The sequence below is a fragment of the Hippopotamus amphibius genome, chromosome 5 (assembly GCF_030028045.1).
Source record: "Hippopotamus amphibius kiboko isolate mHipAmp2 chromosome 5, mHipAmp2.hap2, whole genome shotgun sequence".
NCBI lineage: Eukaryota > Metazoa > Chordata > Mammalia > Artiodactyla > Hippopotamidae > Hippopotamus > Hippopotamus amphibius.
The window spans coordinates 65,457,822-65,483,085 of NC_080190.1; the positions used below are offsets into that span (position 1 = coordinate 65,457,822).

Here is a 25,264-nt window from a genome sequence, read left to right on the forward strand (position 1 = left end):
CAAATGCTGAAGAGTGTTTTAGAGATTAAGCCCACATTTTCATTTTACAGAGGCCCCAAAGAGGAACCGTGTGCCTAAGCTCACGCAGACAGGCTTGTGTGAGAGCGGAGACGAGGACCCCAAGCCCCTGTCCGGATTCAGAGCTCTTTCACTTCTTCATTTTCAGCGTCACGGGCAGAGGATCAGTAAACACATCACAACCCACTGCCAGCCCAGGAGTTTTCTTTTCACAATTTATGTTCCTGCCAGAACATACTGGCAATATTCCCTGCACACATGGTAACACACAACAAACCAAAACTGTGTATAGCCAGGTCACGACTACAGAAAAACGTCTAGACAGAGACGGCGTGAAGACTTAATATAATTATAATTACTATTTCTTTTTTGCTCAGAGAAGTACATTTTTGTCTACACACACCTGCATATACATTTTTAAGTACAATACTTAGGCTTCTGTTTATTTCAACTTAATCTCTACACTGGGTCTCCTGGAAATACAAGAACCATAAGTGGTCATCCATGAAGGCCACTAGCTTATTAGGCAACTCCAGGCAAATTACTTCACCCATCCGTGCCTTCATTTCTTTATCTAGAAGGGACACAGGATATTCACAAAATAGTGTCTGTGTATATGTGTATCTGTGGGTGTGTGTGTCTTTGTGGGTGTTTATTTCCAATCCCTACTTAACAGAACAGTAGTTTTGGTAAAACTTCCACAAGAAAAGCATTCTTTCCTTCACTTTGTTATAAAATTGGAAATGTACTCCTCTAAAGGAAAAAACAAGATACTTTGCCCAATGAATTATATAAACAGATAGTAAAGAATACTATAAGTCTTTTAAAAGTATAATATTTAAGGAAAAAAGATGAACTTCAGTGTGAAGAGTCAAAATATTAACTACTTTAAGAAGCTATTGTCAAATAAGGATGAATAAACTAACCAGACTTTCTCTTCCCATTTCCAACCTAAAGATTTAGGTTTTAGCTAATGCCTAAAAGATATCAAAATAGTACAGTACTCAATAATCCTAATCATTACTAGACAAAAGGCAGCTGCTAGAATGTATGGGAGCTTGGTAGCCTACTATTCTCATACTGAACTCTTTCACCCCCCAAATCACTTCAAGGGAGCAAGACATTTCCATGAACATGAGTGTAGCAGTCTACAAAGTTGGTAAATTTGGGGCATGTTACTTTTTAGACCAATAAGTTTCAAACTAGTCCAACAAAGTCCCACCGAAATGTATTTTACAACACAAACTAGCACGCATAGCAACAGAAAGACATAAAACCAAAACAAAAATTTCCAAAATAATACTTAACACCTTATTACTTGTGATACACTTACATTTCTCTCCTATTTCTTCCTTCTTTTGTTAACGGCCTGGCCCACTAAATTGATTCTGCATCCCTCTAAACAGATCATGACCTTCAGGTTTAAAACCAGTGTCTTAGAGTGATTTCACTCCTGGCTTCCTTCAATTTACAATGCAGTTCTGTAATGCAGGGATAGGAGTTAACGCTAAGGTTATTTTCCACTCAACACAATCTCAGTGCTTTTTATATTTAGGATTTACTCTCTTAACATTTTTGTGAGGCCAGGACTCTGATGTGATGGAGTAACTAAGTCTAGGAAATTCAGAATTCTTCAACTGCCAGTTACTTTCCTATCAGTACTAGCCCGTGGCTCTCCCCAATGATATTAAACTCTTCCAGTCCTTCAAGAGAACAAGACTCTGTAAGCAAACTTCCCACAGTGGCACTATTCACACCCCCTTTCCCCACAAAAACACTTCTTTGAGAAATATTACTGCACTTAATCAACTCGTCAATTAGGCAGTGATATTCTTCCCCATTAAATTTCTTAATTACTAACTTATTCCAGAAGAAACATTCTAAAAATGACTATCACTGAAAGAAGACATTTCCGGACCCACACCGGATGGTGCTTCTTTCTTAAATAATAACAATCCTTTGGCCATTATTTAAGGGGGGCTAACCAGTAGAATGCATTAAAATCATCCAACGGGCTTTTTTCAGAACACCCCACCCCAGAGGTTTAGTAAGTACAGAGTAGAGTTCAGAAATAGATATTTTGGAAAACCTCTCCCAGGTCATTTTGACAGACAACCTCACTTGGTTAAGAACCCTTTCTCTACACTATAACGTGGCCCCTTCTCTCCTCATCCCCTTCTTTGATAAAAGGACTTCCCCGGTGGTGCACTGGTTAAGAATCCGCCTGCCAATGCAGAGGACAAGGGTTCAATCCCTGGGCCGGGAAGACCCCACATGCCGCAGAGCAACTAAGCCCACGAGCCACAACTACTGAAGCCCGTGCACCTAGAGCCCGTGCTCTGCAACGAGAGAAGCCACTGCAATGAGAAGCCTGCACACTGCAACGCAGATAGCCCCCACTCGCCACAACTAGAGAAAGCCAGCGCACAGCAACGAAGACCCAATGCAGGCAAAATTAATTAATTAATTAAAAAAAAGAATTATCCAATAATTGAGTTAATATATTACTAGACAGGGGTAAAAAGACATCTACCAAGCTTTAACGGAAGCGTTAAAGTTGGGGCCCAGCCACATCAGTCCACTAGATCAACTCATTGCTCATGGCTAATATTTATTCCTTGGCCATTTACTAATGAAAATCAAAATCTTCCATTCTGCAATACTGCAGAAAAAAAAAGGATTCGTTTTCCTCTTCCTTCCACTTTCTTCATCTCTAATACAAGTACACAATTCAACACTCAATAGTTTTTCTAGAAGAGCCAGAAATCTGAGCTTTAAAACAGGAATGGGCTATCAAGGAAAATAAAAACCTGTTTTACCCAGTTCACCCACTCCATTAATATCTTAAAATCAAATGGTACTCTAATGACTGAGACTCAGATAAGGGAGTGAAGTTAAAATACAGAAGAAAGTCAAAGAGTTAAGCATTCATTCTTGCTCTACTTCTGCTCTAAAAATGGAAGAAAAAAAAGTTAACTGAATCTGATTCTCTTTCATATAACATTCTGCAGAACTTCAAAGTGCAAAGTAAACAGGTAAGAAAACTATTGTCTTTAGAGCCTCAAAAGGCATTAAAGTTTATCAGCAAAAAACAGATCACAAGCCCAAAGGGAAAACTCCCTTGACTCATTAAAGAAGTAAGAATTCAGCAATAAACCAAACAGCCATTTCAACCATTGTGTGATACAGAAATGTTTGAAAGGACTGAGTCATCATTTCTTAGGTGGTAAAGAGCAAACCATATACTTCCCCCAAAATTCCACTACGTGAGTCAAAAGATCTGCTGAGAAGTTCATCTCAAAAAGTTTAACTGTCCACATTTTCCCTTCCAGCCATGCCTCGAGAGTCAGGTATACATGGTCAATACTAGTTCACAAGCACTTACGAAGTCTATTGCTCTACACTTAACACTGGTGCTTTAGGCAAAGCATCTCACCATCACTGAGACACAATCTTGTCCTCAGAAAGGAGACAGCCATGCAATGTTCTCAAGTGATCAGGAGTGCACTCACAGAAAATCCAAGCTCCTGGGCTCATAAAAGTTGGCAGCCCCAAAAAATGCCAAATGGTCACTGAAAACTTTTTATTTATTTACTTGTGGTCAGGACCAGACATCAAGTGAAGACTGATGCTGATTCTGTCAACTAACAACTCGGAGCACCTCTCTTCTGAAATGCATTAAGAAAGGCACAGGGAAGATTGAAATGCATAAAACTAAGTTCAACAAGCAGAGGGACAGGCTGAGGGATATAGAGGTAAGCGCCATTATGGGTTTTCTGGGTAAAAACATTCTCAGCCTGAGGGAAGTAAGGAAGTAGGGGAAAAAGTACTCTGCAAACTGACACATGTCATGTTGCCAAATTTGCTATGAACTCCCAGAGTTTCTTAAATCAATAGCTAAATGACTTACTGTGCATGTGCACAGAAGTTACCGTTCAGAGTACAAAAGAACTTCATTATCCTCTGACGACTGGAAATGAGAACCCCTTGGATAATAGGCAAGGTCTAGTGGAAATAATCCCACATTCTTCACACATAAAGGAGAAGTCTTGACTTCCCTAAGCATACCACAACTGGGGAAGAAGTCGTACTTCTTTTACTAATAGGATTATCTATCTACCTTTGTCAGAGTTAAGATGGCTAGACTTTCCAAAGTATAACTAGTTATAGAAATCCCCTCCCTTCAGTAGTCATGCTGCTATTAGAGATGAGAAATACTGAACATACACCCAAAAGTGTAACCTAAGTAAGTTGCAAAGCATACTTCTCTGGAGATTTCTAACAAGTAATCCTGTTCCTGTTCAAAAGAATAAACCAGAGACCTATCCCTGGGTCTCTGACCGATCCTCAACTGATACAAACACTTTTATTTTAGAACAGCTGCTTTCAAAATCTAGTCACAAAGGAGCTACTTTTTAAAACTGAAGTAATAGACTCTAAATTTAAAATTAACACTTGGAAGACTTTCAGACTTTTTGGATAATCCGTTGAAAGTACAGGAGAAAATGTGTGCTTCCAATGGAAAATCATGCATTGTCTAGGAGAGCCTTCTGGGTTATCTGATTCTGATTACATGGAATTTATTTTACAAGTATGGAAGTTGTAAATCACTGATAGCAATGCAAACTGATCTTAACCTATAAAAATTCAAAGTCTGCCATGTACAGTAAAGGTTCAAATGACCTCCCTCTCCACTACCGAAGAAACTAATTTTGCCTCATTTGCATATTTATTTTAATATTCCTGATCTATAAATGTGTCTGTGCTTTGGACTTCTCCTTTGAACATTATAAGTAAAATAAAGCATGTATTCATTTCATATCTGTATGAGTGTCATGATTTTACCTTTTTTGGGATACTGTCTTTTAACAAAAGCCAAACGTTCTCAGTTCCCTAAATTCCCCCCACCAAAAAATGCTTGTGAATATAAAATCTTGCAAATAATTACAAAGCTTTCAGGACATCCTGAAGGCCAGTCACTGGGGTCCATATTCCTCAGGTTAATAGTGCCTTCTCGAAAATGAATCACAAAGGTAGCCTTAATATGACAAACTATCCTATTATATATAAAGCAAACTCAAGACCCCTATGTTCCCTGTAGGTGAGAACAAAATAGAAACAATGGATATGTCCATTACTTAAAATTCTTCAGGAAAAGCCTCATGACTATAATAAAAAGGAATGAAGTTCTGATCCATGCTACAACATGGATGAACCTTGAAAACATCATGCTAAATGAAAAAAGCCAATTAAAAAACACCACACAGTATTTATATGACTCCATTTACAGGAAATGTTCTGAATGAGGAAATCTATATACAAAAAGTAGTTTGGTGGTTGCCCTGGCCTAGGAGACTGGGAGGAAGTGACCACTAATGAATAAGGGGTTTCCTCTGAAAATGTTCTAAAATCATGGTGATGGTTGTGCAACTCTGAATATAGTAAAAACCACTGGATTATATACTTTAAAGAAAAAAAAAAGCATTATGACTCAGCAATTCCATTTATGTTCACCAAATGTTCTCTCAGCTAAGACCAACTACCTAAGACAGTTTGGATTCAAAGACTTTTTCAAAAAAAAAAAAAAAGGCTCTCTGAAAAAAGTTTCCGTATGGCCAAAGATAACAGAAACTTTGCAATTCCAGAAACAGAGATTAAAGCTTTGGACTTCAAATGAAAGCAACCCTAAGTATCTAAAAATAACGTGGAAATTTATAATTATGTATAAGCTAGACAAAAAGGGTCATTATTGTCTAAAGGTATAGTTTTTAAAGAGTCTACAGAATTACTAACTGCCAAAATGATGAAACTTTTAAAAAAAATTCTTGTGTTTTTTCATGAACACATACTCCAGCCACTACCCAGGATATCTGAAAAGAACAGCCACCTGTGAGATTTGTCCTGAACTGACAGCTCATCACAACTCCTGTTGACTCTTTCAGTCATGTTAATAGTGTTTTACAGGCCACAGTGGAGTCCTATAAAGTCTGAATAGTGTTCAAAGGCTTCTACTCTAATTTTAGCTCTCATTTAGAAGCTGTGTGACCTTTGGCACTTATTGACCCTCTATGCAACTGGATTTTGCTTATCTACAAAAATAGATGCCATTGTTATAATTCAACAAAAAATTCACAGGAGAAAAACGATTCACAGGGTTGTTGTGGATATTAAATGCAGTAAGGTAATGAGCAAATGACTACAGATAATTAACACTTAGCGAAGTATTTAATGAATCTGAATTCTCTGATGATAAACATTTTCCTTTCCCTTTCAATAAACAGCAAGGAAAAGTGACCTTTGCAATGTTCCAAGCAAAGCCACAAAGGTAGAGCTGCAAAAGGCTTTAAGTAGTTTGATTTCCATGCCAATGCTGCATTTTCTTACAGATGATGGTAATAAGTGCAGGTAAACAGTGAGCTGCTCCTCAGTTTTGTAAGACAGATGTTAAGTCAACTCTTAGCCTTCAACAGTCTAATTCAATTAGAAGATTACTCATGTGCCCTTACCTACTGACAAAACAGGATTAAACCAGTTACCTACTTATGTTTACAGATCATAAACCTGATTTCAGTCATGCAGATAGACTGCTGTTGACTGCTGCAGTCATGACTCGTGGGAAAGCATCTGAAACCTTAAGCTTATCAAAAAGGGCTGGGTAATATAATCCTAGGCTTTCTTCCACCCACGCTGGGATACAGCTCAACAAGGAGCAGGTCCACCATGACATTCTCATATTTGTCCTCAATTCCTTCCCATTAGAATTTGAAACAATTATCAATTTTTCTCAACCATCTCAAACACTCAGCACCATTAAGATAGAACTCAAAACAGGATTAATATATTTCTTTTTAGACTCATCTACCAAAATGCAATTCAAAGCAGTAAACTCAAGTGCCTCTCGGAAAAAGTCTCTGAGAAGGTCTTCCAGGGACTTCCCTGGTGGCGCAGTGGATAAGACTCCGTGCTCCCAATACAGGGGCCCGGGTTCGGTGGGTATCAACTGGGAGGGATATGAGGAGCTTGCTGGGATGCTGGACATTTTTCACATCTTGATCTGGGCAGTAGTACATGTATCCACAGGCAAACATTCACAGGCCTGCACAGTTAAGATTTGTACCCTCTACTATATACAAGTTACACCTCCAAAAAGAAAAGTCCACACTTTTTTTTTGTTTTTTAATTTAGAAGTGCTTTGTTCACTTCATAGGATAGCAGGACACATAGATAACAGCGTGCCAGGAGAAGAGACTAGGAGGACTGCTCTGCGGTTTCTGCCTATACAGCAGGCAAGTCATTCATTCATCAAACATTTACAGTTTGCCTATTTCATGACAAAACGCTCATGTAGCTATGCTATATTAAGTCAAAAAGCATTATTAGATAAAAATCACAACTTACTAGGTAAGATGTAACAATTTTAAATCTGTATGCACCTAGTAATAAAATGTCAAATTATGTACAACAAAATCTAATAGAACTACAAGAAGAAATAGATAAATAATTAATAAGGCATAAGACTTAAGGAGGCATCCACGAAACAGGAAATTCAAATAGACAATAAACATTTACAAGGATACAACCTCATTAGTAATCAGGTAAATGCACTGGACTAGCAAAAAAACTAAAAGCCTTTTATTTTTTTTATTTTTTTCCATAGAAAACATGTAGAATTTTATTGTTAATTTGGGAAATATTAGTACATACCCATGCTTAAAAGCCTTTTAAATATCAAGTTTCTCAAGCTGTGTAGGAAGGAGAACTCTCATACACTGTTGCTAGGAGTATAAACTGTATCAACCTCTTTAGAAAAGTTTGGCATTATTCTAGTGAAGTTAAGGATATATACCCTTTTGGGACTTCCCTGGTGGCACAGTGATTAAGACTCTGTGCTCCCAATGCAGGGGCCCTGGGTTTGATCCCCAGGGAGGGAACTAGATCCCACATGCATGCCACAACTAAGAGTTCACATGCCACAACTAAGGAGCCCACGAGCCACAACTAAGAAGCCCACTTGCCACAACCAAATAAATTAAAAAAAAAAAAAAAAGCAGAAGGTCTTCCCATTATTGAGCACAAAGTATAAATACATCACAACAAAGAGTTCCAAAGGATTAAGATTCCAGCCTTGGAATAAACTGCTACAAATGGTGTTTTACAAATCTAAACTCTGCTCTTAATAGAGTCCTTTTAACACTCAAAAAGAACCATCAAATATTTATTAATAGTTACAGACTAGATAAACAAGAACGCAGAGAAAAGGAAGGGCATTTCACATTTTACAAGTACCTACACTACTTCAGGAAAGAGTTCTCAAGGCTCTCGCCATTGTCTAGTGTGCAAGTAACAAGAAGACCTGTTGCCCAAAGCTAAATCCAAAAGTTATACTTAAAACCCTATAGGAGTGTAAACTTGTACAACCACTTTAGAAACCTGTTTGGCAGTATACCTCATGACCCAACAACTGTATTTATGTTTATGAAAAGACATGTTCAAGAAAGTAGCAATGTCATTCATAACAGCCAAAAACTAGAAACATAAATGTTCATCAACTACAGAGTGAGTAAATTGTCATATTTTATACATCCTACAATAATTTTTAAAAATACTGCTACAACAGACCATGGCTGATACTCACAGATACAATATTCAGGAAAAAAGACATTCGCAAAAGAAAATATATTGTATTTTTCCATTTATATAAAGTTTAAAAATCAGCAAAACCACCTATAGTGAGATGAGCCCACAACTAAGGAGCCCGCCTGCCGCAACTGTGACCCAGCACAACCAAATAATAAATAAAATGCATAAATATATATAAAAAAAAGAAAGGATTTTATCTATAGCCTTTAGAATCTACCAATTCCACTACTAGGAATAAATCCCAGAGAAACTCTTACACTTGTGATCATTTGTCATATACAAGAAAGTTCATAACAGTAATGTTCAAAAAAGCCCCAAACTGGAAACAGTTGAAATATCCATCATCAGTGGAATGGCTAAATAAATTGTGGTAATCACATAAAGAAAAGCTATACAACAATGAAAATGAATGCACTAAACTATAAACTACATGCAACAACATGGATGAATCTCACAAATACTAAGCAATATAGGAAAATCACCAAAAATACATATAAATCATTCAATGCAATCCCTATCAAATTACCAATGGTATTTTTTGACAGAACTAGCATAAAAATTTTTTAATTTGTAGGGAAACACAAAAGACCCCAAATAGCCAAAACAATCTTGAGACAGAAGAATGGAGCTGGAGGAATCACACTTCCTGACTTCAGACTATACTACAAAGCTACAGTAATCAAAACAGTATGGAGCTGGAACAAAAACAACTATATAGATCAATGGAACAGGATAGAAAGCCCAGAAATAAACCCACATACTTATGGTCAATTAATCTATGACAAAGGAGGCAAGAATATACAATGGAGTAAAGACAGTCTCTTCAACAAGTGGTGCTGGGAAAACTGGACAGCTACATGTAAAAGAAAGAAATTAGAACATTCTCTAACACTATATATAAAAACAAACTCAAAATGGATTAAAGACATAAGCGTAAGACCAGATACTATAAACATCCTAGAGAAAAAACATAGGCCAAACACTCTTTGACATAAACTGCAGCATTACTTTTTTTGGACCGCTCTCCTAGAGAAATGGAAATAAAAACAAAAATAAACAAATGGGGCCCAATTAAACTTAAAAGCTTTTGCACAGCAAAGGAAACCATAAAAAAAATGAAAGACAACCTATGGAATGGAAGAAAATATCTGCAAACAATGCTACCAATAAGGGATTAATTTTCAAAATACACAAACAGCTTATGCAGCTTAATACCAAAATAAACAACCCAATCAAAAAAAGGGCAGAAGACCTAAACAGATATTTCTCCAAAAAAGGCATACAAATGGCCAACAGGCGCATGAAAAGGTGGTCAACATCGTTAATTATTAGAGAAATGCATATCAAAACTACAATAAAGTATCACCTCACACCAGTCAGAATGGTCATCATTAAAAAGTCTACAAATAATAAATGCTGGAGAGAGTGTAAAGAAAAAGGAATCCTCCCGTACTATTAGTGGGAATGTAAATAGTATAGAGGTTCCTTAAAAAATTAAAAATAGAGTTACTATATGATCCTGCAATCCTGTTCATGGGCATATATCCTGAGAAAACTCTAATTCAAAAAGATACATGCACCCCCAATGTTCATAGCAGCACTATTTACAACAGACAAGACATGGAAGCAACCTAAATGTCCATCAACAGATGAACGGATAAAGAAAATGTGGTACACGTATACAATGGAATACTACTCAGCCATAAAAAAAGAATGAAATAATGCCATTGGCAGCAACATGGAGGGACCTAGAGATTATCATATTAAGTGAAGTAAGTAACACAAAAACAAATATCATATGATATCACTTAAAGTGGAATCTTAAAAATGATACAAATGAACTTATCTACAAAACAGAAATAGATTCACAGACATAGAAAACACATTAATGGTTACCAAAGGGGATAGTGGAGGGGGTAGGGTTAAATTAGGAGTTTGGGATTAACATGTATACACTACTATATATAAAATAAACAACAAGGACCTACTGTATAACACAGGGAACTATACTCAATAGCTTGTAATAAGGGACAAGAATCTGAAAAAGAAGATAGATAGATATGCATATATATCTATACATATAACTGAATCACTTTGCTATACACCAGAAACAAGCACAACATTGTAAATTATACTTCAGTTTTTTAATGGTTAAAAAATACAGATAAATCCATCTGTATCCAGTTGAAAAACAAAGAAAACTAAAATCAGGGATGCACAGATAGGTAGCAACACAATTTTTTGTCTTAAACAGCAAGGGAATAACTATCCCCAAAATCAGGATAGTAGAGTGATATTGCTAGAGGAAAGGGAAGGAGATGTAACCAGGTGGAACACATGGGATTGGGGGTCAACGTTCTATTTTCTCAGCCTAGGTGTTAGATATATGATTGTTTTCTTTATTATTATCCTTTAAAATGAGGATACGCGCTATATACACTCTTCTGTTTGTATAATAAAGAATGCAGGCAAGCTCTTCTCCTTCCCTTTCCTCTTCCTGCCCGAATGAAACACGAACCTGACAGCTCAAGCTCAAAGCAGCTATCCTGACCTGGAGGGGATGCACTCTGAGCGGTGGAACCTCCTCAAAGATCTAGGGATGGCGGGATCAGTCACCAACTGCCTGCTCTGGATTTCTCTTACTTTAGAAAAACTGATTTCCACCTTTTAAAAAATCTCTATTACTTTAGATTTTTCTCTTATATTCACCCAAATCCTGATACATTCAGCGATCTGGACAATAAAAAAATTCCTAACAATTAAAGCTGTCCCACAATGGAAAGGACTCCCGGAGAAAGTATTCTGCACCCACTCCTGGCCGGGCATCGTGGAAGGGATTCCCACATGGCAAGGGAGGCAGCACGGCATGATTTCTAAAGGCCCTCATGCAATTAAGATTCTAAGGCTACTACAGGAACAAACTAGCTCTGCAGCTGTGGCAGCTCGTTGCCTCTGAATCTATCCTTGTTACTAGTGAGAACATTCCTCTTCTATAACATTCCGTGACCTACAGTCTTCAAGACTGCTCAAACACTATCTTCTCACTTGTACCTTTCAAAACTAACTTGATGGTGACTTTAACATACTGGGCATCCTCCCTTTCCACCTCCAGATCTCTACCCAACCTTCCCCAACTCTGTCATGTACCTCATGGGGCTGTCCTCCGAATTAAATCACCCAGGTTCCTGGATCCTCTGGTTTCCAGTTGGGTTTGACCAATGAAAAGCTCCAACAGATCAGAGGATGGGAAAAGAAAACGTCTGAGGTGTTTATTCCCCTTGATTCCCTTTCTGCTAGGCCACTGGTTGGAAGTGGTGGCATTCCCATAGGTTACCCTCTCTTTCAGCTAAGCCCTCGCAAGTTCCAGAAACTACTCCCTCTCATGCCCCTTCAGGCCTACGAGTGCTAATGGCTCTTAGCCCTGAGGTGTTTCGCCAACCCCTGCTGGTGTTCCTTAACTCTGGGCAACCACACTGTTGGAGTGCACCAGGAGATAACTGATAAGTCCAACGAACTATTTTCAGCCTGCACTGTTCCATCTTCCCCAATGGCTCCTGTCTCCCCTAACCCCATAGCATGGTTTCTCTCTCAGTAATTGTGTTCTGTGTGTTTCCACATATGGACTGATTCACTACAAATCAGTTCCCTATGGAAAAGTCTTAATCCCAGGCTGATTCCCACTTCTGCCACCAGTGTGTACAAACTGCATGTAATAATACTAGAGTGGGTGAAATCTAACTGAGAAGGTAAATGTTACTAAAAATCCCTGACACTCAGACTGCAAAGTCAAGCCAAAGACTGGGATTTGGGGTTTATTATTTATAAATTCCCTTTCCTTTAGACCAAAAACTGGAGAAATGATCATACTTGTTATTATATTTTGCTTTACTTACAAGATTGGAACAATGTCAAAAACATTGCTCATCCTACAACTGCCAAATTGTCAACAAAAGTTTAAATGTCGTACCAGTCCCAACGAATCCTCCCTTTCTTCTAGACAAGCCTACAAGTAAGACATCAGATTCAAATAATAGAAATGAGCTTTTAAGTGTCAATCTTTCAGTTTATTGCTTAAATCCCATTTGAAAGTCATAAAGAAAGCCTCCCTGAAAAAGATTCAAGGGTTAAAGATAAAGCTCTAACATCTGGACAGATTTGATTTTTGAACCTAAAAACAAGACTTAGACAGGTTTACTGTTTCCAAATCAAGAAAAGAGTGCTGCAGAAATGTTGCAAAAGACAGCATTTCTTAGGAATTTTACTGTGCTTCAGAAAATCATGCTGTACACTCTCAATATATATTCCAAAGTAGCACAGCTTCATCCATGGGCAAAATAACCCAAGTATCACTGTAACAGACCCATTAAACTCCAAGAAAAGACTTACTGCCCCATCCACATGAACGTAAGGGTTGCACAGACACTGTTACTTATGTTAAGGAACCTAGACCAGGTTTCTCAACCTGGGAGCTACTAACATTTCAGGCCAGATAATTCCTTGTTGTGGAGGACTACACTGTGTGCACAGTAGGGCATTTAGCTGCATCTCGGACCTCCAGCACTCCTCAAGTATGACAGCCAAAAATGTCTCTCGACTTTGCCAAATGTCGGGGGTGGTGGCAAAAATTGCCCTGGGTTGAGAACCTCGACCCTAGATAAACAATTATCACTCCAACCCCACCCAGCACTATCGTGGTGCATATGGTAACTCTAGTCATCTATTTAGATGCATCTATGGAGTAGACTTAGCTTTATAAAAAGTACTTTTTTCTTAAAAGCTAAGAGTATTTGGCACACTACAAAGTGATACAGACCCCTGACACTAGGAAGGAGGAGAATATGGATGAAAAGAATGGCTGCTAAAGTGCAGAACGATTGCTAAAAAATGTCCGGACTTGAATTCCCTCTGAAAGCATCACAATTCTCAGATGAATAAATACACTCGCTCATTTTATTCTCTCTGAGACATAAGTGGAAAGTATTACAGTCCATGGCATAAATGAGCAAATGGAAATAGGCAGGCAAACCACATGAATAAAATGAGGACAAAATCAAGGGCAGGAAAACACTGGGGGCTGATAGCCCAAGAGCCTTCGCCTGGAATCCAAGGTCTGTCACATATGGACTGCAGTCCATTTTCAAGTTTTATTGCTGTAGCATACTGTCCACAAATGTGGTTTTCAACCCTATCAGACCCAATGCCCTCTTCTGTAACAAATATTTTGTAATGCCCTTTACTCTAAAATGAAATTCAAAGATATAGTTATAACAGTATAACTATAGACATAACTTTTAAAATTTCAAAATAATGCCCCAACTGCAATGTAAGGGAAAAGAAACAAGAGGAATTGTATAATAAAACAAATGTTCAGACAAGACTAGACTAGAAGACAAAAGCACCCCCACCACTCTTCCAAAGTGCCCCCTTGAGGGCAGAGCTATCCCACTCCTTTTGCTCCACACAAACCTGCTCTCAACAGTCACAAAGTTCAGCAACCTCCGTCCCTTTTGATGAATATAAAGCAGAGGCAGCATCACAAAGTAGATAAGAAAAAGGGCTTTGAAGTCAGACCAACTGTGGTTAAAACACAGCTCCACCGCTTCACTGCCATGGTACCCTCTCTAAGTCTAGTTTTTCACCCATAAAAGGGGGATGCCAGCATAGTTTTCAAAGAGTTTTTGAGGAAAGTATGTAGAATATCTATTTCTGCACCTACACATAATATGTGCTCAATAAAGGTTAGCTATCAGACAAATTATTATTCCTGAATCCACCTCATATTATGTCTTAGCTTATGCCCATCTTATTCCCCCAGGAGAAAGGATGGATGATGGATATTCATTTAGCAGAGACAGTCTAAAAAGGAATTCATGCACAATATAAGAAAGAAGTTGCATCATATGACTTGTAAGGTTGTTTCTAACTCTGAGATTCTACCATATGCTACCCTACACTGAGGTTCTTTTCTATTAACTGGGGTGTTTCTTCCCAGTTAGAGGGCCAAGAACATGTCTAACACATCATACTGTACAAAGCAACTACAGAAAAACACCTTGAACTCAGATCATGACAGTTTAGAACCCCCACTGAAAACCCAGCCCTGGTCATTGGTTCTTTACCATTTAGCACAGTACAGTCAAAGAAAGAAGGACAACTTTTCCAGAGAGAGCACCTAAAGCAACACGTACAGTGTCTTCAGAGAGTGATGATTCTCAGTGGCCAGCTGTTATCTACATGAACTAATTCCTCACACCAATGAGCAAAGCAACACCCCTAAAGATCCAGATTTTCAAGTGAGGAAGTGAAAAGTAGTGGCGACAGCTAGAGAAATACCTCAAACTGATTCCAAAGTTAATGTTCTGAATAAAAGCACTCACTGCTCAGACTGTTAAAGGGAGCCCACAGGCCCAAGAAGTAATAAGCACATCTCTGGGCATGGAGTTATATCCTACTAACACACAGGAGTCTTAATTTACATATACATAGTGCTTTATAAAAGAGAAAACAGAAACTGCCGATTATTGCAAATCATTCTGCAAGGTGCTAACAGTGGTTCTTTCTGGGTAGTGGAATTATTGGGCGTTGCTTCCTTTTGCTTATTAATAGTTTCCAATTCTTCTAACATATTGCTCTTGTAAAAAGAATTCAGAATTACACAGCACAATTTTTTATCCACCGACAACCCACGAAATTGGAGGCCAAAGAAACTATTTTAGATGAACTCTTCATCTGAACCTGTGGATAAACCAACTATTTATCCATGTCTCTACAATCATCCTTGCTCCCCGCCTCAAACCAGAATTAACCACAACTCAGTTGCCCTTACAGGTTTTGACAGGCAAACAGGCAGGCACAGACCTTAACAGGTCTTGACACAGACCTTACAGGTTCTGACACTACAGGACATCCGCACTGGGTATTAAAAAAAAAAAAAAGCCTTTCTATTAGTTTTCGCCAATTTCCCAGTGACAGCTACCAACTCTCTGGGATAGTGAGACCAAGAGAAGGAAAGCCAGTGTTTTTAAATCAATGTTTTTTGCACAAAGAGACATCAGATTCAAAGAAGTGACTTATTCAAAACTAATGCAGACACTTCTCCATCGCTATCTGAAAATCACGGGCTCCTCACAGTCCTCACACTAACAAGCCTCTATGAAAAAACAAAAATCAATAAAGAGCCTCTATGGAATCATGAATGTCCCAAGAATAAAACGTCATTTTGGTAAACACTCATTTGGCAATTCTATTTTCCCTGCTGAGTGAAAACGCAGCACAGAAAGATCTCCAGAGGAGAGGGGAAAAAACAGCCTTTACCAAAACAGGCGTACGCCTCCGCACAGCAGAAGAAAGTAGATTCAAACTAGCTCACTTCAGCAGTTAAGCAACTTACTATATACAGAGCACCGTGACAGGTGTTTATCATCTCCAGACAATTAAGACAAAATACTTGCCTTCCAGGAAATCATAACTCTAGTCTGGGAAACAAATACTTATAAACTAATATATGGCAGATTCAGATAAAATTTAATACAAGTTTTAAACCTGTTCCGGCAGTATCAGTAGGGAGAGGTTAAAATCAACTGCAAGAATTTTGAAAAAGATTCTTCACATCAAATATATACATACACACACACACACACATCTAAATCAGTTACTTACCCATCTTAATCATGAAACCCAAAATAAAAGGTGGCAGAAACTCTCAGCTACCAAAAGCAAGCAACAGAGGTGAAAGCTACACACTCATCCTTTGGACTAAAAATAAAACGTAAGGGACAAGTGCCTTACAACAAGGAGGATATTTGGAAAAGGACTCACCAACATCAGAAGGTCCGTACTCGGCATCTTCCTCTTCCAGGCGTCCTTTCAGTGCCTCCCCTCTGCAAAAGGCAACCAGGTTTGTTTACTTCTAACGCTTTAAACTGTGCCGTCGGCCCGCCTAGATTCGCCAGAGCTGGAGAGAAATGGTTCTCTCCCTCCTTTGAGAGCTCAGATTTCACTCCTAGCTTCCACACTCCACCCCAGCACCCCACACCAGCGAATCAGAAGCCGGCTGGCACTCTGCTTCCCTCCCACAGCTGCCCAAACGCTAGCAGGCCGGCCTCCCACAAAGCAACCTCCCCCAGGTGGGTACCGGGGCAAACGCCCAGCCTGCTGCGGGCCAAGGCCGGGAGGCCCGGAGCCCGGCCCACTCAAACCACCCCGGCGCAGGAGCGGACCCGCCGCAGCCCAGGCGCAGGGTCCAGCCTCCAGCGGACCCCCTTTAGAAACAGGGTGGCCTCGTTCTCGACGTCACCCCCCCTCCCCACAACCCTCTCCTCGCCTGGGAAGGATCGGCAAACCTGCCCGCCCCGAGACCACTCCCACCCCGCCCGCGAGTGGAGTTTCAGAGCCCGCTCCTTCTCGGCCCTGGCGCGCTCCCCCACCCACTGGCGAGCCGTCCACTCACTCAGACCCCGGCTGGCCGGCGCCCCTCTCCCCTCAGCCCGAACCCGAGCCCGGCCCGCCCCTTCCTCCTCTCCTCGCCCTTCCCGCACTCCTCGCCGCTCCGCAACAGGACCCCCAGCAGTCCCGACACTCCTCCCTCTCCCCGGCCGGGGCCCGCCTCCCATTCAGTCCCGATTCTCCCTATCCCACGCCGAAGCCCTCCTCCCCAGCCCGGACCCTCCTCCTTCCTCCGCTCCGCCGCGGCCCCGTCCACCTTCTCGGCCGGGAGCCAGCTTCCGCGCTCCTTCCCGCGGACGCTCTCTCGCCGGCCCTGCTCCTTTTCGCCCTGAGACCGACTCCCGGGCCGCTGAGCGCAAGCTCCCTCTGCTGCTGCTGCTGCTGCTGCTGCTACCGCTGCCGCCGACACCGCCCAGATTAGAGGTCCGGCCGCCGGAGGCCCCGCCCCGCCCCACCCCGCCCCGCCCAGTCCGGAAATGGCTCCTGCGGTGCCGGTCTCGCTCCCCAGCCCCGGCGTGCGCGGCCCCGACGCCGGTCACGGGCACGCCCCAGCCCGGGCGCCGGACCCGCGTCCCCCTCCGGGCCCCACGAAGCGTGCGCGCCGCCTGCTGGCCTGGCGGGGGCGGCACCCAGGCCCTCCTGGGAAGGTGGAACCCGCCCGCCCTAGGCGGTCCTCAGCTTCCTTAGTACCCCCTTTTTAAAAACCAACTCACTGGTCCCTTTTGGTCACTTGGAGCCCCTGAGAGAGTCAGCCTGCGGAGCGCTGTGCAAATTGATCCATAACAACGACTCAAGATGGGTCTTTAGAGAGGCCTTTGGGATTTTAATGAGTGACTCCTAGATTTGTTCCTTGAATCTTTCCTGGAGACTTCCATCCAGGTCAATGATACCTGAAAAAAAGCAACAGGATCTGCTCTCCCTAGCCTCCTCTTTAGCTGCCACCTCTCAACCTTTAATCTAGAATTTCTGTGCCAGCTGACTGAAGGGCAAGGTCTACATCTGATTCCTCCCTACACTTCTGTGGTACAGCGTCACTGCTCCTCACCTGTACGGTAGGTGGTCTGTTCATTCTTCCCAGATGAATGAATCAGTTCAACCATATTGTCTAATCTTTATTATTATGGACTGAGGCGTCTCCCTAAATTTCGTATGTTGAAGCCCTAACCCCAATGTGATGGTGGGGGCATCTGGAAAGTAGTTATGTTTAGATGAGCTTATGAGAGTGGAGCCCTATTACAGGATTCATGTCCTTACAAGAAGAAGAAAGACTAGGCAGAGCGTGCACTCTCTCTCCATGCACAAAGAAGAGGTCATGTAGGCACACAGTGAAATTGTAGCCATTTGCAAGCCAGGAAGAGGACTTCACCAAAAACTGAATTTGCCAGCACCTTGACCTTAGATTCCGAGCCTGCAGAACTGTGATAAATAAATGTCTATTGTTTAAGCCACTCAGTCTGTGGAATTCTGCTATAGCAGCCTAAGCTGACTAACATACTTACTTTGCCAAGAACTAGGCTAGGCACCTTTACGTCCAAGGCCCTACTTATGTCTTAACTTGCCCAGATCAAGTGACTCTCATTATCTCTCAACTTGTTTGGTTTGTTTTTTCTTTGTTTGTTTTTTTAATATTTATTTACTTTTTTGGCTGCACCAGGTCTTAGTTACAGCACGCGGGATCTTCGTTGTTGCATGCATGGTCTTTTGTTGTTGTTGCGGCATGCAAACTCTTAGTTGTGGCATGTAGGATCTAGTTCCCTGACCATAGATCAAACCTGGGCCCCCTGCATTGGGAACACGGAGTCTTAGCCACTGGACCACCAGGGAAGTCCCATCATCTCTCAACTTGTAAACAAGGACACTAAGGCCCAGAGAAGATAAATGATCATCCCAAAGGGACACAGGAGAATGGAGTGGAGTTTGGATGAGAAATGAAGTCTTCAGATTTTGCAGGTGGGACCTAAAATATGTTTGTTAATGAATTAGAATTAAAGAATGTTAGAGCTAGAGGGGCCTTCAACTATTTGCAGTTCAACCCAATGATACATGCATGAAGAAACCAAAGCTGGGAAAAGAACATGACTCCTGGCAGTTCCTGTGGGTGTGGGGGGAGGGGGACAGGGGGTGAGACTTCAGGCCCCACTGCTCCTGTTCCCCACACTCCCTCTGACTGCAGCATAACATCAGGGATTACAGGAGAAGCATCAAAGTAGAAAATGACCAGAGATAAAAGATACATGAGGATTAAGAAGGAAAACTTCAGCCTTCACAGGGGAATCACAAAATGGAGCAAAGTCCCCACTGACTATTGGACTCACATGTCCTAGCTATATTGGTGGGCCCTTGGGAGAAAGCAAGAGAGCAGAGAGCAGAGGGAATATAAATAAAAGAGAGAATTACAGTTCAGAGAGAAGAGGAGTGTGCAAAAGCAAGAGTGGGGACTAAGGAAGGGACACACGCCCACCTCCTTCCCCTGTCCCCTCCCACCCCCATGCTCCCACAGTGGGGGCTTCAGAAGTTCTACAAAGGAGGGGCTCAGCTGGCTGGTGGGAGGTAAAGGTGGGGTGCTGGGACTCCCATACTCGCAGTATGGTCTCCCAGTGAGTGGTCCTGGCATCACCTGGGAGCTGATTAGAAATACAGGTTCCAGAGCCCCACTCCAGACCTACCAAATCTTGAATCTCAACCTATGTTTTAACAAGATCCCCAGGTGAGATATATGCACAATAAAACTTGAGAGGCATTTCCCTCAACACCCTGCTTGCAGAGAAAGAACAGTGTTGTCTAATTAAGATTGTGTGGTTGTTTGGGATAGTTTAAGGAGGTCGATGAAGAAAATGTATGAGGATGAAGAGGAGAACTAATGCTTCCCAAGTTGGCCTTTGGTGCTACCATGGTGCCTTCCAGGATAACAAAAGATTGGGAGGGATTAGAAAGGCCTATGGGGGACCAGGGAGAACTGAAATAACTGCTGATGACAGAGGGCTGGGGATGGCAGGGAGCACAACGTGGAAGAAGATAGTCTGGGCTTTTTTTCCCCACGTGGCTTCTTTTAAAATAATTCACGCCAGCAAGTCTGGTTCTGCTTAAAATGGCAGCTAGCCATGGCCAAGTTAGTGGCACCCCTCCCCCTAGACGCAAGCACACAGTCCCCACTCTAAAAGGCAGGAACATGCTTTCATGCCTCCATTCCTGTCCCTGACACCACCCCCCAACCCACCCAACTGGGGACTTTCTGCGGAAGCTCAGCTTGGGACAGGGCTGCGGGCAGATCTCACGGCAGTTGCAGCTTCTGAACCACTCTTGGGAAGGAATGACCCACAGGAAAGCCCCCAGCAGGACAGCTGCTCATGCAGCCTAAAATGCCTTGCCCAAGGAAGGGCAGGAAGCCACCCAACAGCAGCAGGCTGGGCTGATCACCACAGAACTGGCCACTGGGGAACGGGGTGCTGAGAGCCAGCCAGACCTGGGAGCCCCCAGGGCGGGGAGCATGTACCCAGAGGCTGCCGCACTGGCGTGAGGAGCAAGGTACAGTGGATCACTGAGCTACACGTCCCAGGCACCAGTCCAGCCCAGAGTCAAAGTGGCCAGGCCTGACCCTGAGAAACAAGTCATTTTCCGAGGAAGCCCACCTTTCCTGAGGAAGCCCCCTGTTGCTATCCAGGCTGCACAATCACTCCTAGCAAAGCATCAAAACCAGTGACTGCGTATCAAAAAACAAATAAATACAAACGTCCTTGGGCAGAAGGAAACCAGCCTGGCCTGTGATGACAGAACAACTTTGAAGGCAGCCTCTACCCAGAGATCACCATGCGGCCAGGCAAGTGGAATTAACTGAGCCTGGGCTTCCTTGGTTGAAAAACAAAGTTAGGGGTTAAGAATCCGCCTGCCAATGCAGGGGACACAGGTTTGATCCCTGGGCCGGGAAGATCCCACATGCTGTGGAGCAACTAAGCGCCTGTGCCACAACTACTGAAGCCCACGTGCCTAGAGCCTGTACTCTGCAACCAGAGAAGCCACCGCACTGAGAAGCCCATACACTGCAACAGAGAGTAGCCCCCACTCCCTGCAACTAGAGAAAGCCCACGTGCAGCAACGAAGACCCAAAGCAGCCTAAAATAAATTAAAATAAATAAATAAAAAAGAAAAACAAAGGTTAATAGCATCTACCGTGGGACTGTGGCAGTGGGTAGATACATGTACCCAACACAGGGCCCAACCCACAGTAAGCATTCAAGAATTATTAGTCTAACCTGCCCCACCATAGACATGATGGAGTTCAGATAAGATACCAGTCTGGGCTCTGTGACTGGCCAAACCAAGCCTAGCTCTCTCACCTCACTGCTCTAGATCTGGCTCAGTCCCCATCAGGACCCGATCCTGACAGTGGATTAGTCTTTTCAACGTGCCCCTTGCCCCACGGAGTGCACCGTAGGCCTTTTCAATGTTTAGCCAAGAGCTACAGATCTGTTGTATTCCTGCAGGTTTTCTTGTTTGTAGATCAGTAAGACCCAAACCAACTAAACCTAACACCCCTTGTTTATGAGAATTACAAAATATATATGTCGTAAACAGGGGTGTGTACCTACCCACACAGCGAGATAAGTGTCCTAAATTTAAAATTAAAAGCCAGCATAAAAAAATCATGAAGTTAGCAGATGCATAAACTTACAATGCATAAGGATACATTGAAGAGAAGATAATATCTAATTGAATATTATTCTCATTTTTTCCCTTTATATTTGCCATTTTGAAACAAAGACTAAATTAGTATCTTTACATAACTACATACAATTGTTGTGAATGGGAAAGCTACAAATGTGGTCCAGTATAGAGGTGTTGTCTTGGTGACTCTAGTACTATGCAAGCAGCATTGCCATGGGTGATGTGATTTTTCGAAAATGATGCATTAAGAGTTGATAAAGTTCCAATCAAAATGAAGGATAACTTACTTGCAGCTTTCAATATGGTAGATGTGCTCCAGGAAGAGTGTATAATAAAAGCATGTTTTCAAAGAAATCCACTTTTTCTTGTATGAGGGTGAAATTGAGTTCTTGGCTCATGTTGAGTATGAACTGGTTTTTCTCCTACACGATTGTTCTGTCAGGATGTTAAAAAAAAAAATGTGTAGGACTCAGGACAATTCTTCATTGCGAGGGGCTGCCTTTACAATGTCTGCATTCCAAGACATCTAGCATCCATCACCATCACCAAATGCTAGAGGAACTACCCCCATCGTGTGACAACCAAAACTTTTTAAAATTTTGGGATGCCCCCTAGGGAGCCAAACTGTCCCACTGAGGACTGACAACAGGAATGCACACTAACCCAAGCCTCGATTTAATATCTACAGCTGAGTATCTGTCAAATTAGAAGGGACTCCAGCATCATCCGGCCTGTCCTTCCCTTCTAGCATTGCACATCAGAACCTCCAAAGAGCTTTTCCAAATCCGCACGTCAGGACTTTCCTACATTTCCTGGTGAATGAGGGGTGGGGCCCAAACATCTGTATTTTGAACACCCCCCGATAAAAGCTGCCAAATTCTATCCATTCTCATCAATTTCTATGCCTTGGTCCCACAGCTAGTGGAAACTAAACCTAGAATTCCTGCTCCAGAAGCCCAGGACCATAAAACGTAATGAAACTTATAGGCTCTCGCACTGGCTTTGAGACTCACATGCTGTGTGGCTTTGGATTCACCATTTCCTCTCTCTGGGTCTCAATTTCCTGAGCTCAGAATTGGATAGAGAAGGGAAGCTGCTCTCCAACTCTGGCAGTCTCGAGTTCTCTTTGCCCCACTTGGGTTATACTTCCTAGAAGCCTCTGTTTAGAAACTCCAGCTCTCTGTGCTCAGATTTCCAGGAGGGGGCCCTGATCCCATAGTTATTTGGTTAGAGAAGGTGTCTGCCCTGGTCCTGTGCTGAGGATGCGTGGTGTGGCCAGAATGCCCTGGGAGTCCAGAGCCTTCCCCCTCCTTCCCCTTCAGTGTTGACACAGATGGGATGAGAGGAAGAGTAATATAAGTCCTGTGTAAACACAGGACCAGGGGGCTAGTTAGTAACCTTGTCCCACGGTTACACCTTACCTGGCCCTGCAGCACCAGTTTCAAGGGCTGACTCACTCAGAGGAGATAGGCTTTGGACAGCTGGGCAGGCAGCAGCTATATCCCAAGTTCAGGGTCAGGATAGAAGAAGAGGGTATCCATCTCTGTAAGCAGATGAAAAGATTTTATGTCTTCCAAAATTGAAGAAATTTTCCCTCGTTGTTTTTTCTTTTAAACTAAGGGCAGTTATTCCCCATGCTCCATGCTCGGGGGAATGGCAGAGAGATAAAGGACATTGTGAGTTGAGAGATAAAGGACATTGTGAGCTGAGAGGGCAGGATAAGCAGGAGTTAACCAGGCAGAAAGATGCAGGAAGAGTGTTCTGGCTGAGGGAACTGTACATGCCAAGACCCAGTGGTGGGTGCGGGAAGGCCAGTGAGCATGGCAAGGGTTAGGGGGAGGGGAGGGAGTGGGGGATGTACAGGTCCGTAGAGACAGATATGTAGGGCAGGTGTACACATGCACCTGCCTTCAGGGGCCCAAGCAGGTAATGGGAGAGTTATCACTTGGGAACGTAGACCTCAGGCTCATTCGTTCATCCATTCAACTGTTTAACGTTCGGCTGCAGTATGCTGGGTGGGGGATGGACCACTGAGCAAAACAAAGATCCCTGCCGTCATGCAACTTACACTGTAGTGGAAGGAGACAAACAGAATAACTAACCGTATGGTACATTAGAAGGTGCAAGGGCTATGGAAAAAGAAGCAAAGCCACATATAGGAAATACAAAGTGTGGGGTGTGGAGCAGGATGTCACGGGTGCTGCTGTCTTAAGTAGAACGGGAGGCAGATGCAACATGTGATGACTCTTTATCCTTAGTTAAAAATAGGAAATAGCAAGCCAGCATAATTTCTGGACAAAAAGAGCACAAAAACATTGTAGGAACGTGTTCTTGCTGTAATTTGCATCGTCTGTCTTGTGACCATGATGTAACTTGCTGAATCACCCCTCTTTGTTAATTCCATCTTTCTGTCCCAAGATAGAGAAAAGAAATTCCTAGTTACATAGCAATTGTTAAGTGATCTAAAAGGTCGTAAAGAAGAATATGACAAAGGAACTCCCACAACTTTGGGCAACTTACTCACTTGTTTTGAAGTCTTGTTTTTTCATCAAAATACATATGTACAGACCAGTCCACAGATCAAAGAGCAGAGCTTGATGAATATTCATGGCGTGAACATCAGTGTTCAGCACTCCTATCAAGAAACAGAGTATGGCCAATTCAGTTGTTTTTAAACAGGTGCAACTGAGGACCAGATGCAGATGGTTAGTGTCCTGTCTGAGACTTCAGGGCCTTTTAGGATATAGTATTTTTAATTTTATCAAAAGAGCAGCAAGCCACCACTGAGGTCATTTTAATCAAGGGGCTGACCCTATCACATTTGTGTTTTAAAAAAATTCCTCCACATGGTATAGAGAATGACTGGAAGAAGATCCAAAAGGCAGACTAGGTACAAGGCTTTTGCTTTGATCTCAGCAAAGAGTGAAGACAGTTGGTTCGAGGATGGAACAAGGGCATGAGCTTAGAAGATGGACTCTTGGAAAGTGAGACAAACAGATTAAAAGGAGCTTCCCAGAACCACAGTCCACCCTGTGCTCTGACCAGCAGGCTGCCATATATGACCTTAGGCTAGCAGCCCCAGGAGAGATTCATAGCTCACATTCATAGCTCAAGACAAACCAACCCATATCTAGTGGGCTATATTTTTAACTTGCTACAGCAGGATTGGGGTACCCTCCCCTTAACCATGGGATTCTTTCTGACCTGATCATTTCCCACAAAATAGAAATGGTTGCAGCCATAAGCAACAGAGTGGTTGCGTTCATGCCGAGGCTACTTCTATCCACCCTCGTGTTGTGGGCTGAACTGTGTCCCCCAACAACTCCTATGTTAAAGTCCTGACTCTCAGTACCTCTGAATGGGACATTCTTTGGAAAAGGGGTCATTGCAGATGTAATTAGTTAAGATGAGGTCATAGTAGAGTAGGATGAGCTCTGAATCCAATACAACTGGTGTCCTTATAAAAAGGGGAAATGTCGACACAGACATGCACACAGAG

General features: G+C 42.3%; 2 protein-coding genes and 1 long non-coding RNA gene across 15 annotated transcripts in view; 1 reads left to right on the forward strand and 2 right to left on the reverse strand.

Moving 5' to 3' along the window:
• SGPL1 (sphingosine-1-phosphate lyase 1) overlaps window positions 1–17,516 on the reverse strand; it is a 55,747-nt gene extending 38,231 nt beyond the window's left edge. For 2 of the 6 annotated variants that reach the window (XM_057735773.1, XM_057735772.1), the window contains exons 1-2: window positions 17,360–17,516; window positions 16,477–16,538 (exon numbers count right to left, since the gene is read on the reverse strand). In XM_057735773.1, coding sequence (XP_057591756.1) covers window positions 16,477–16,503 — 27 coding nt within the window. In that variant the 5' untranslated portion in view covers window positions 16,504–16,538; window positions 17,360–17,516. The remainder of the gene's footprint in view (window positions 1–16,476; window positions 16,539–17,359) is intronic. The other 4 variants (XM_057735775.1, XM_057735774.1, XM_057735777.1 and 1 more) reach the window with 3 other exon arrangements.
• A 189-nt stretch (window positions 17,517–17,705) lies between these two features.
• TBATA (thymus, brain and testes associated) overlaps window positions 17,706–25,264 on the forward strand; it is a 32,682-nt gene continuing 25,123 nt past the window's right edge. For 4 of the 8 annotated variants that reach the window (XM_057737489.1, XM_057737487.1, XM_057737488.1 and 1 more), the window contains exon 1: window positions 17,717–18,155. The gene's annotated coding sequence lies outside the window, so the exon portion shown is untranslated. Of the gene's footprint in view, window positions 18,156–25,264 lie in introns of all 8 variants that reach the window. The other 4 variants (XM_057737492.1, XM_057737490.1, XM_057737491.1 and 1 more) reach the window with 4 other exon arrangements.
• On the reverse strand, window positions 17,823–23,312 carry LOC130854556 (uncharacterized). The gene is made up of 3 exons (XR_009054041.1): window positions 23,187–23,312; window positions 22,053–22,200; window positions 17,823–17,993 (listed from the first exon to the last, which is right to left on the reverse strand). It is a non-coding gene; the product is annotated as an uncharacterized LOC130854556 (long non-coding RNA).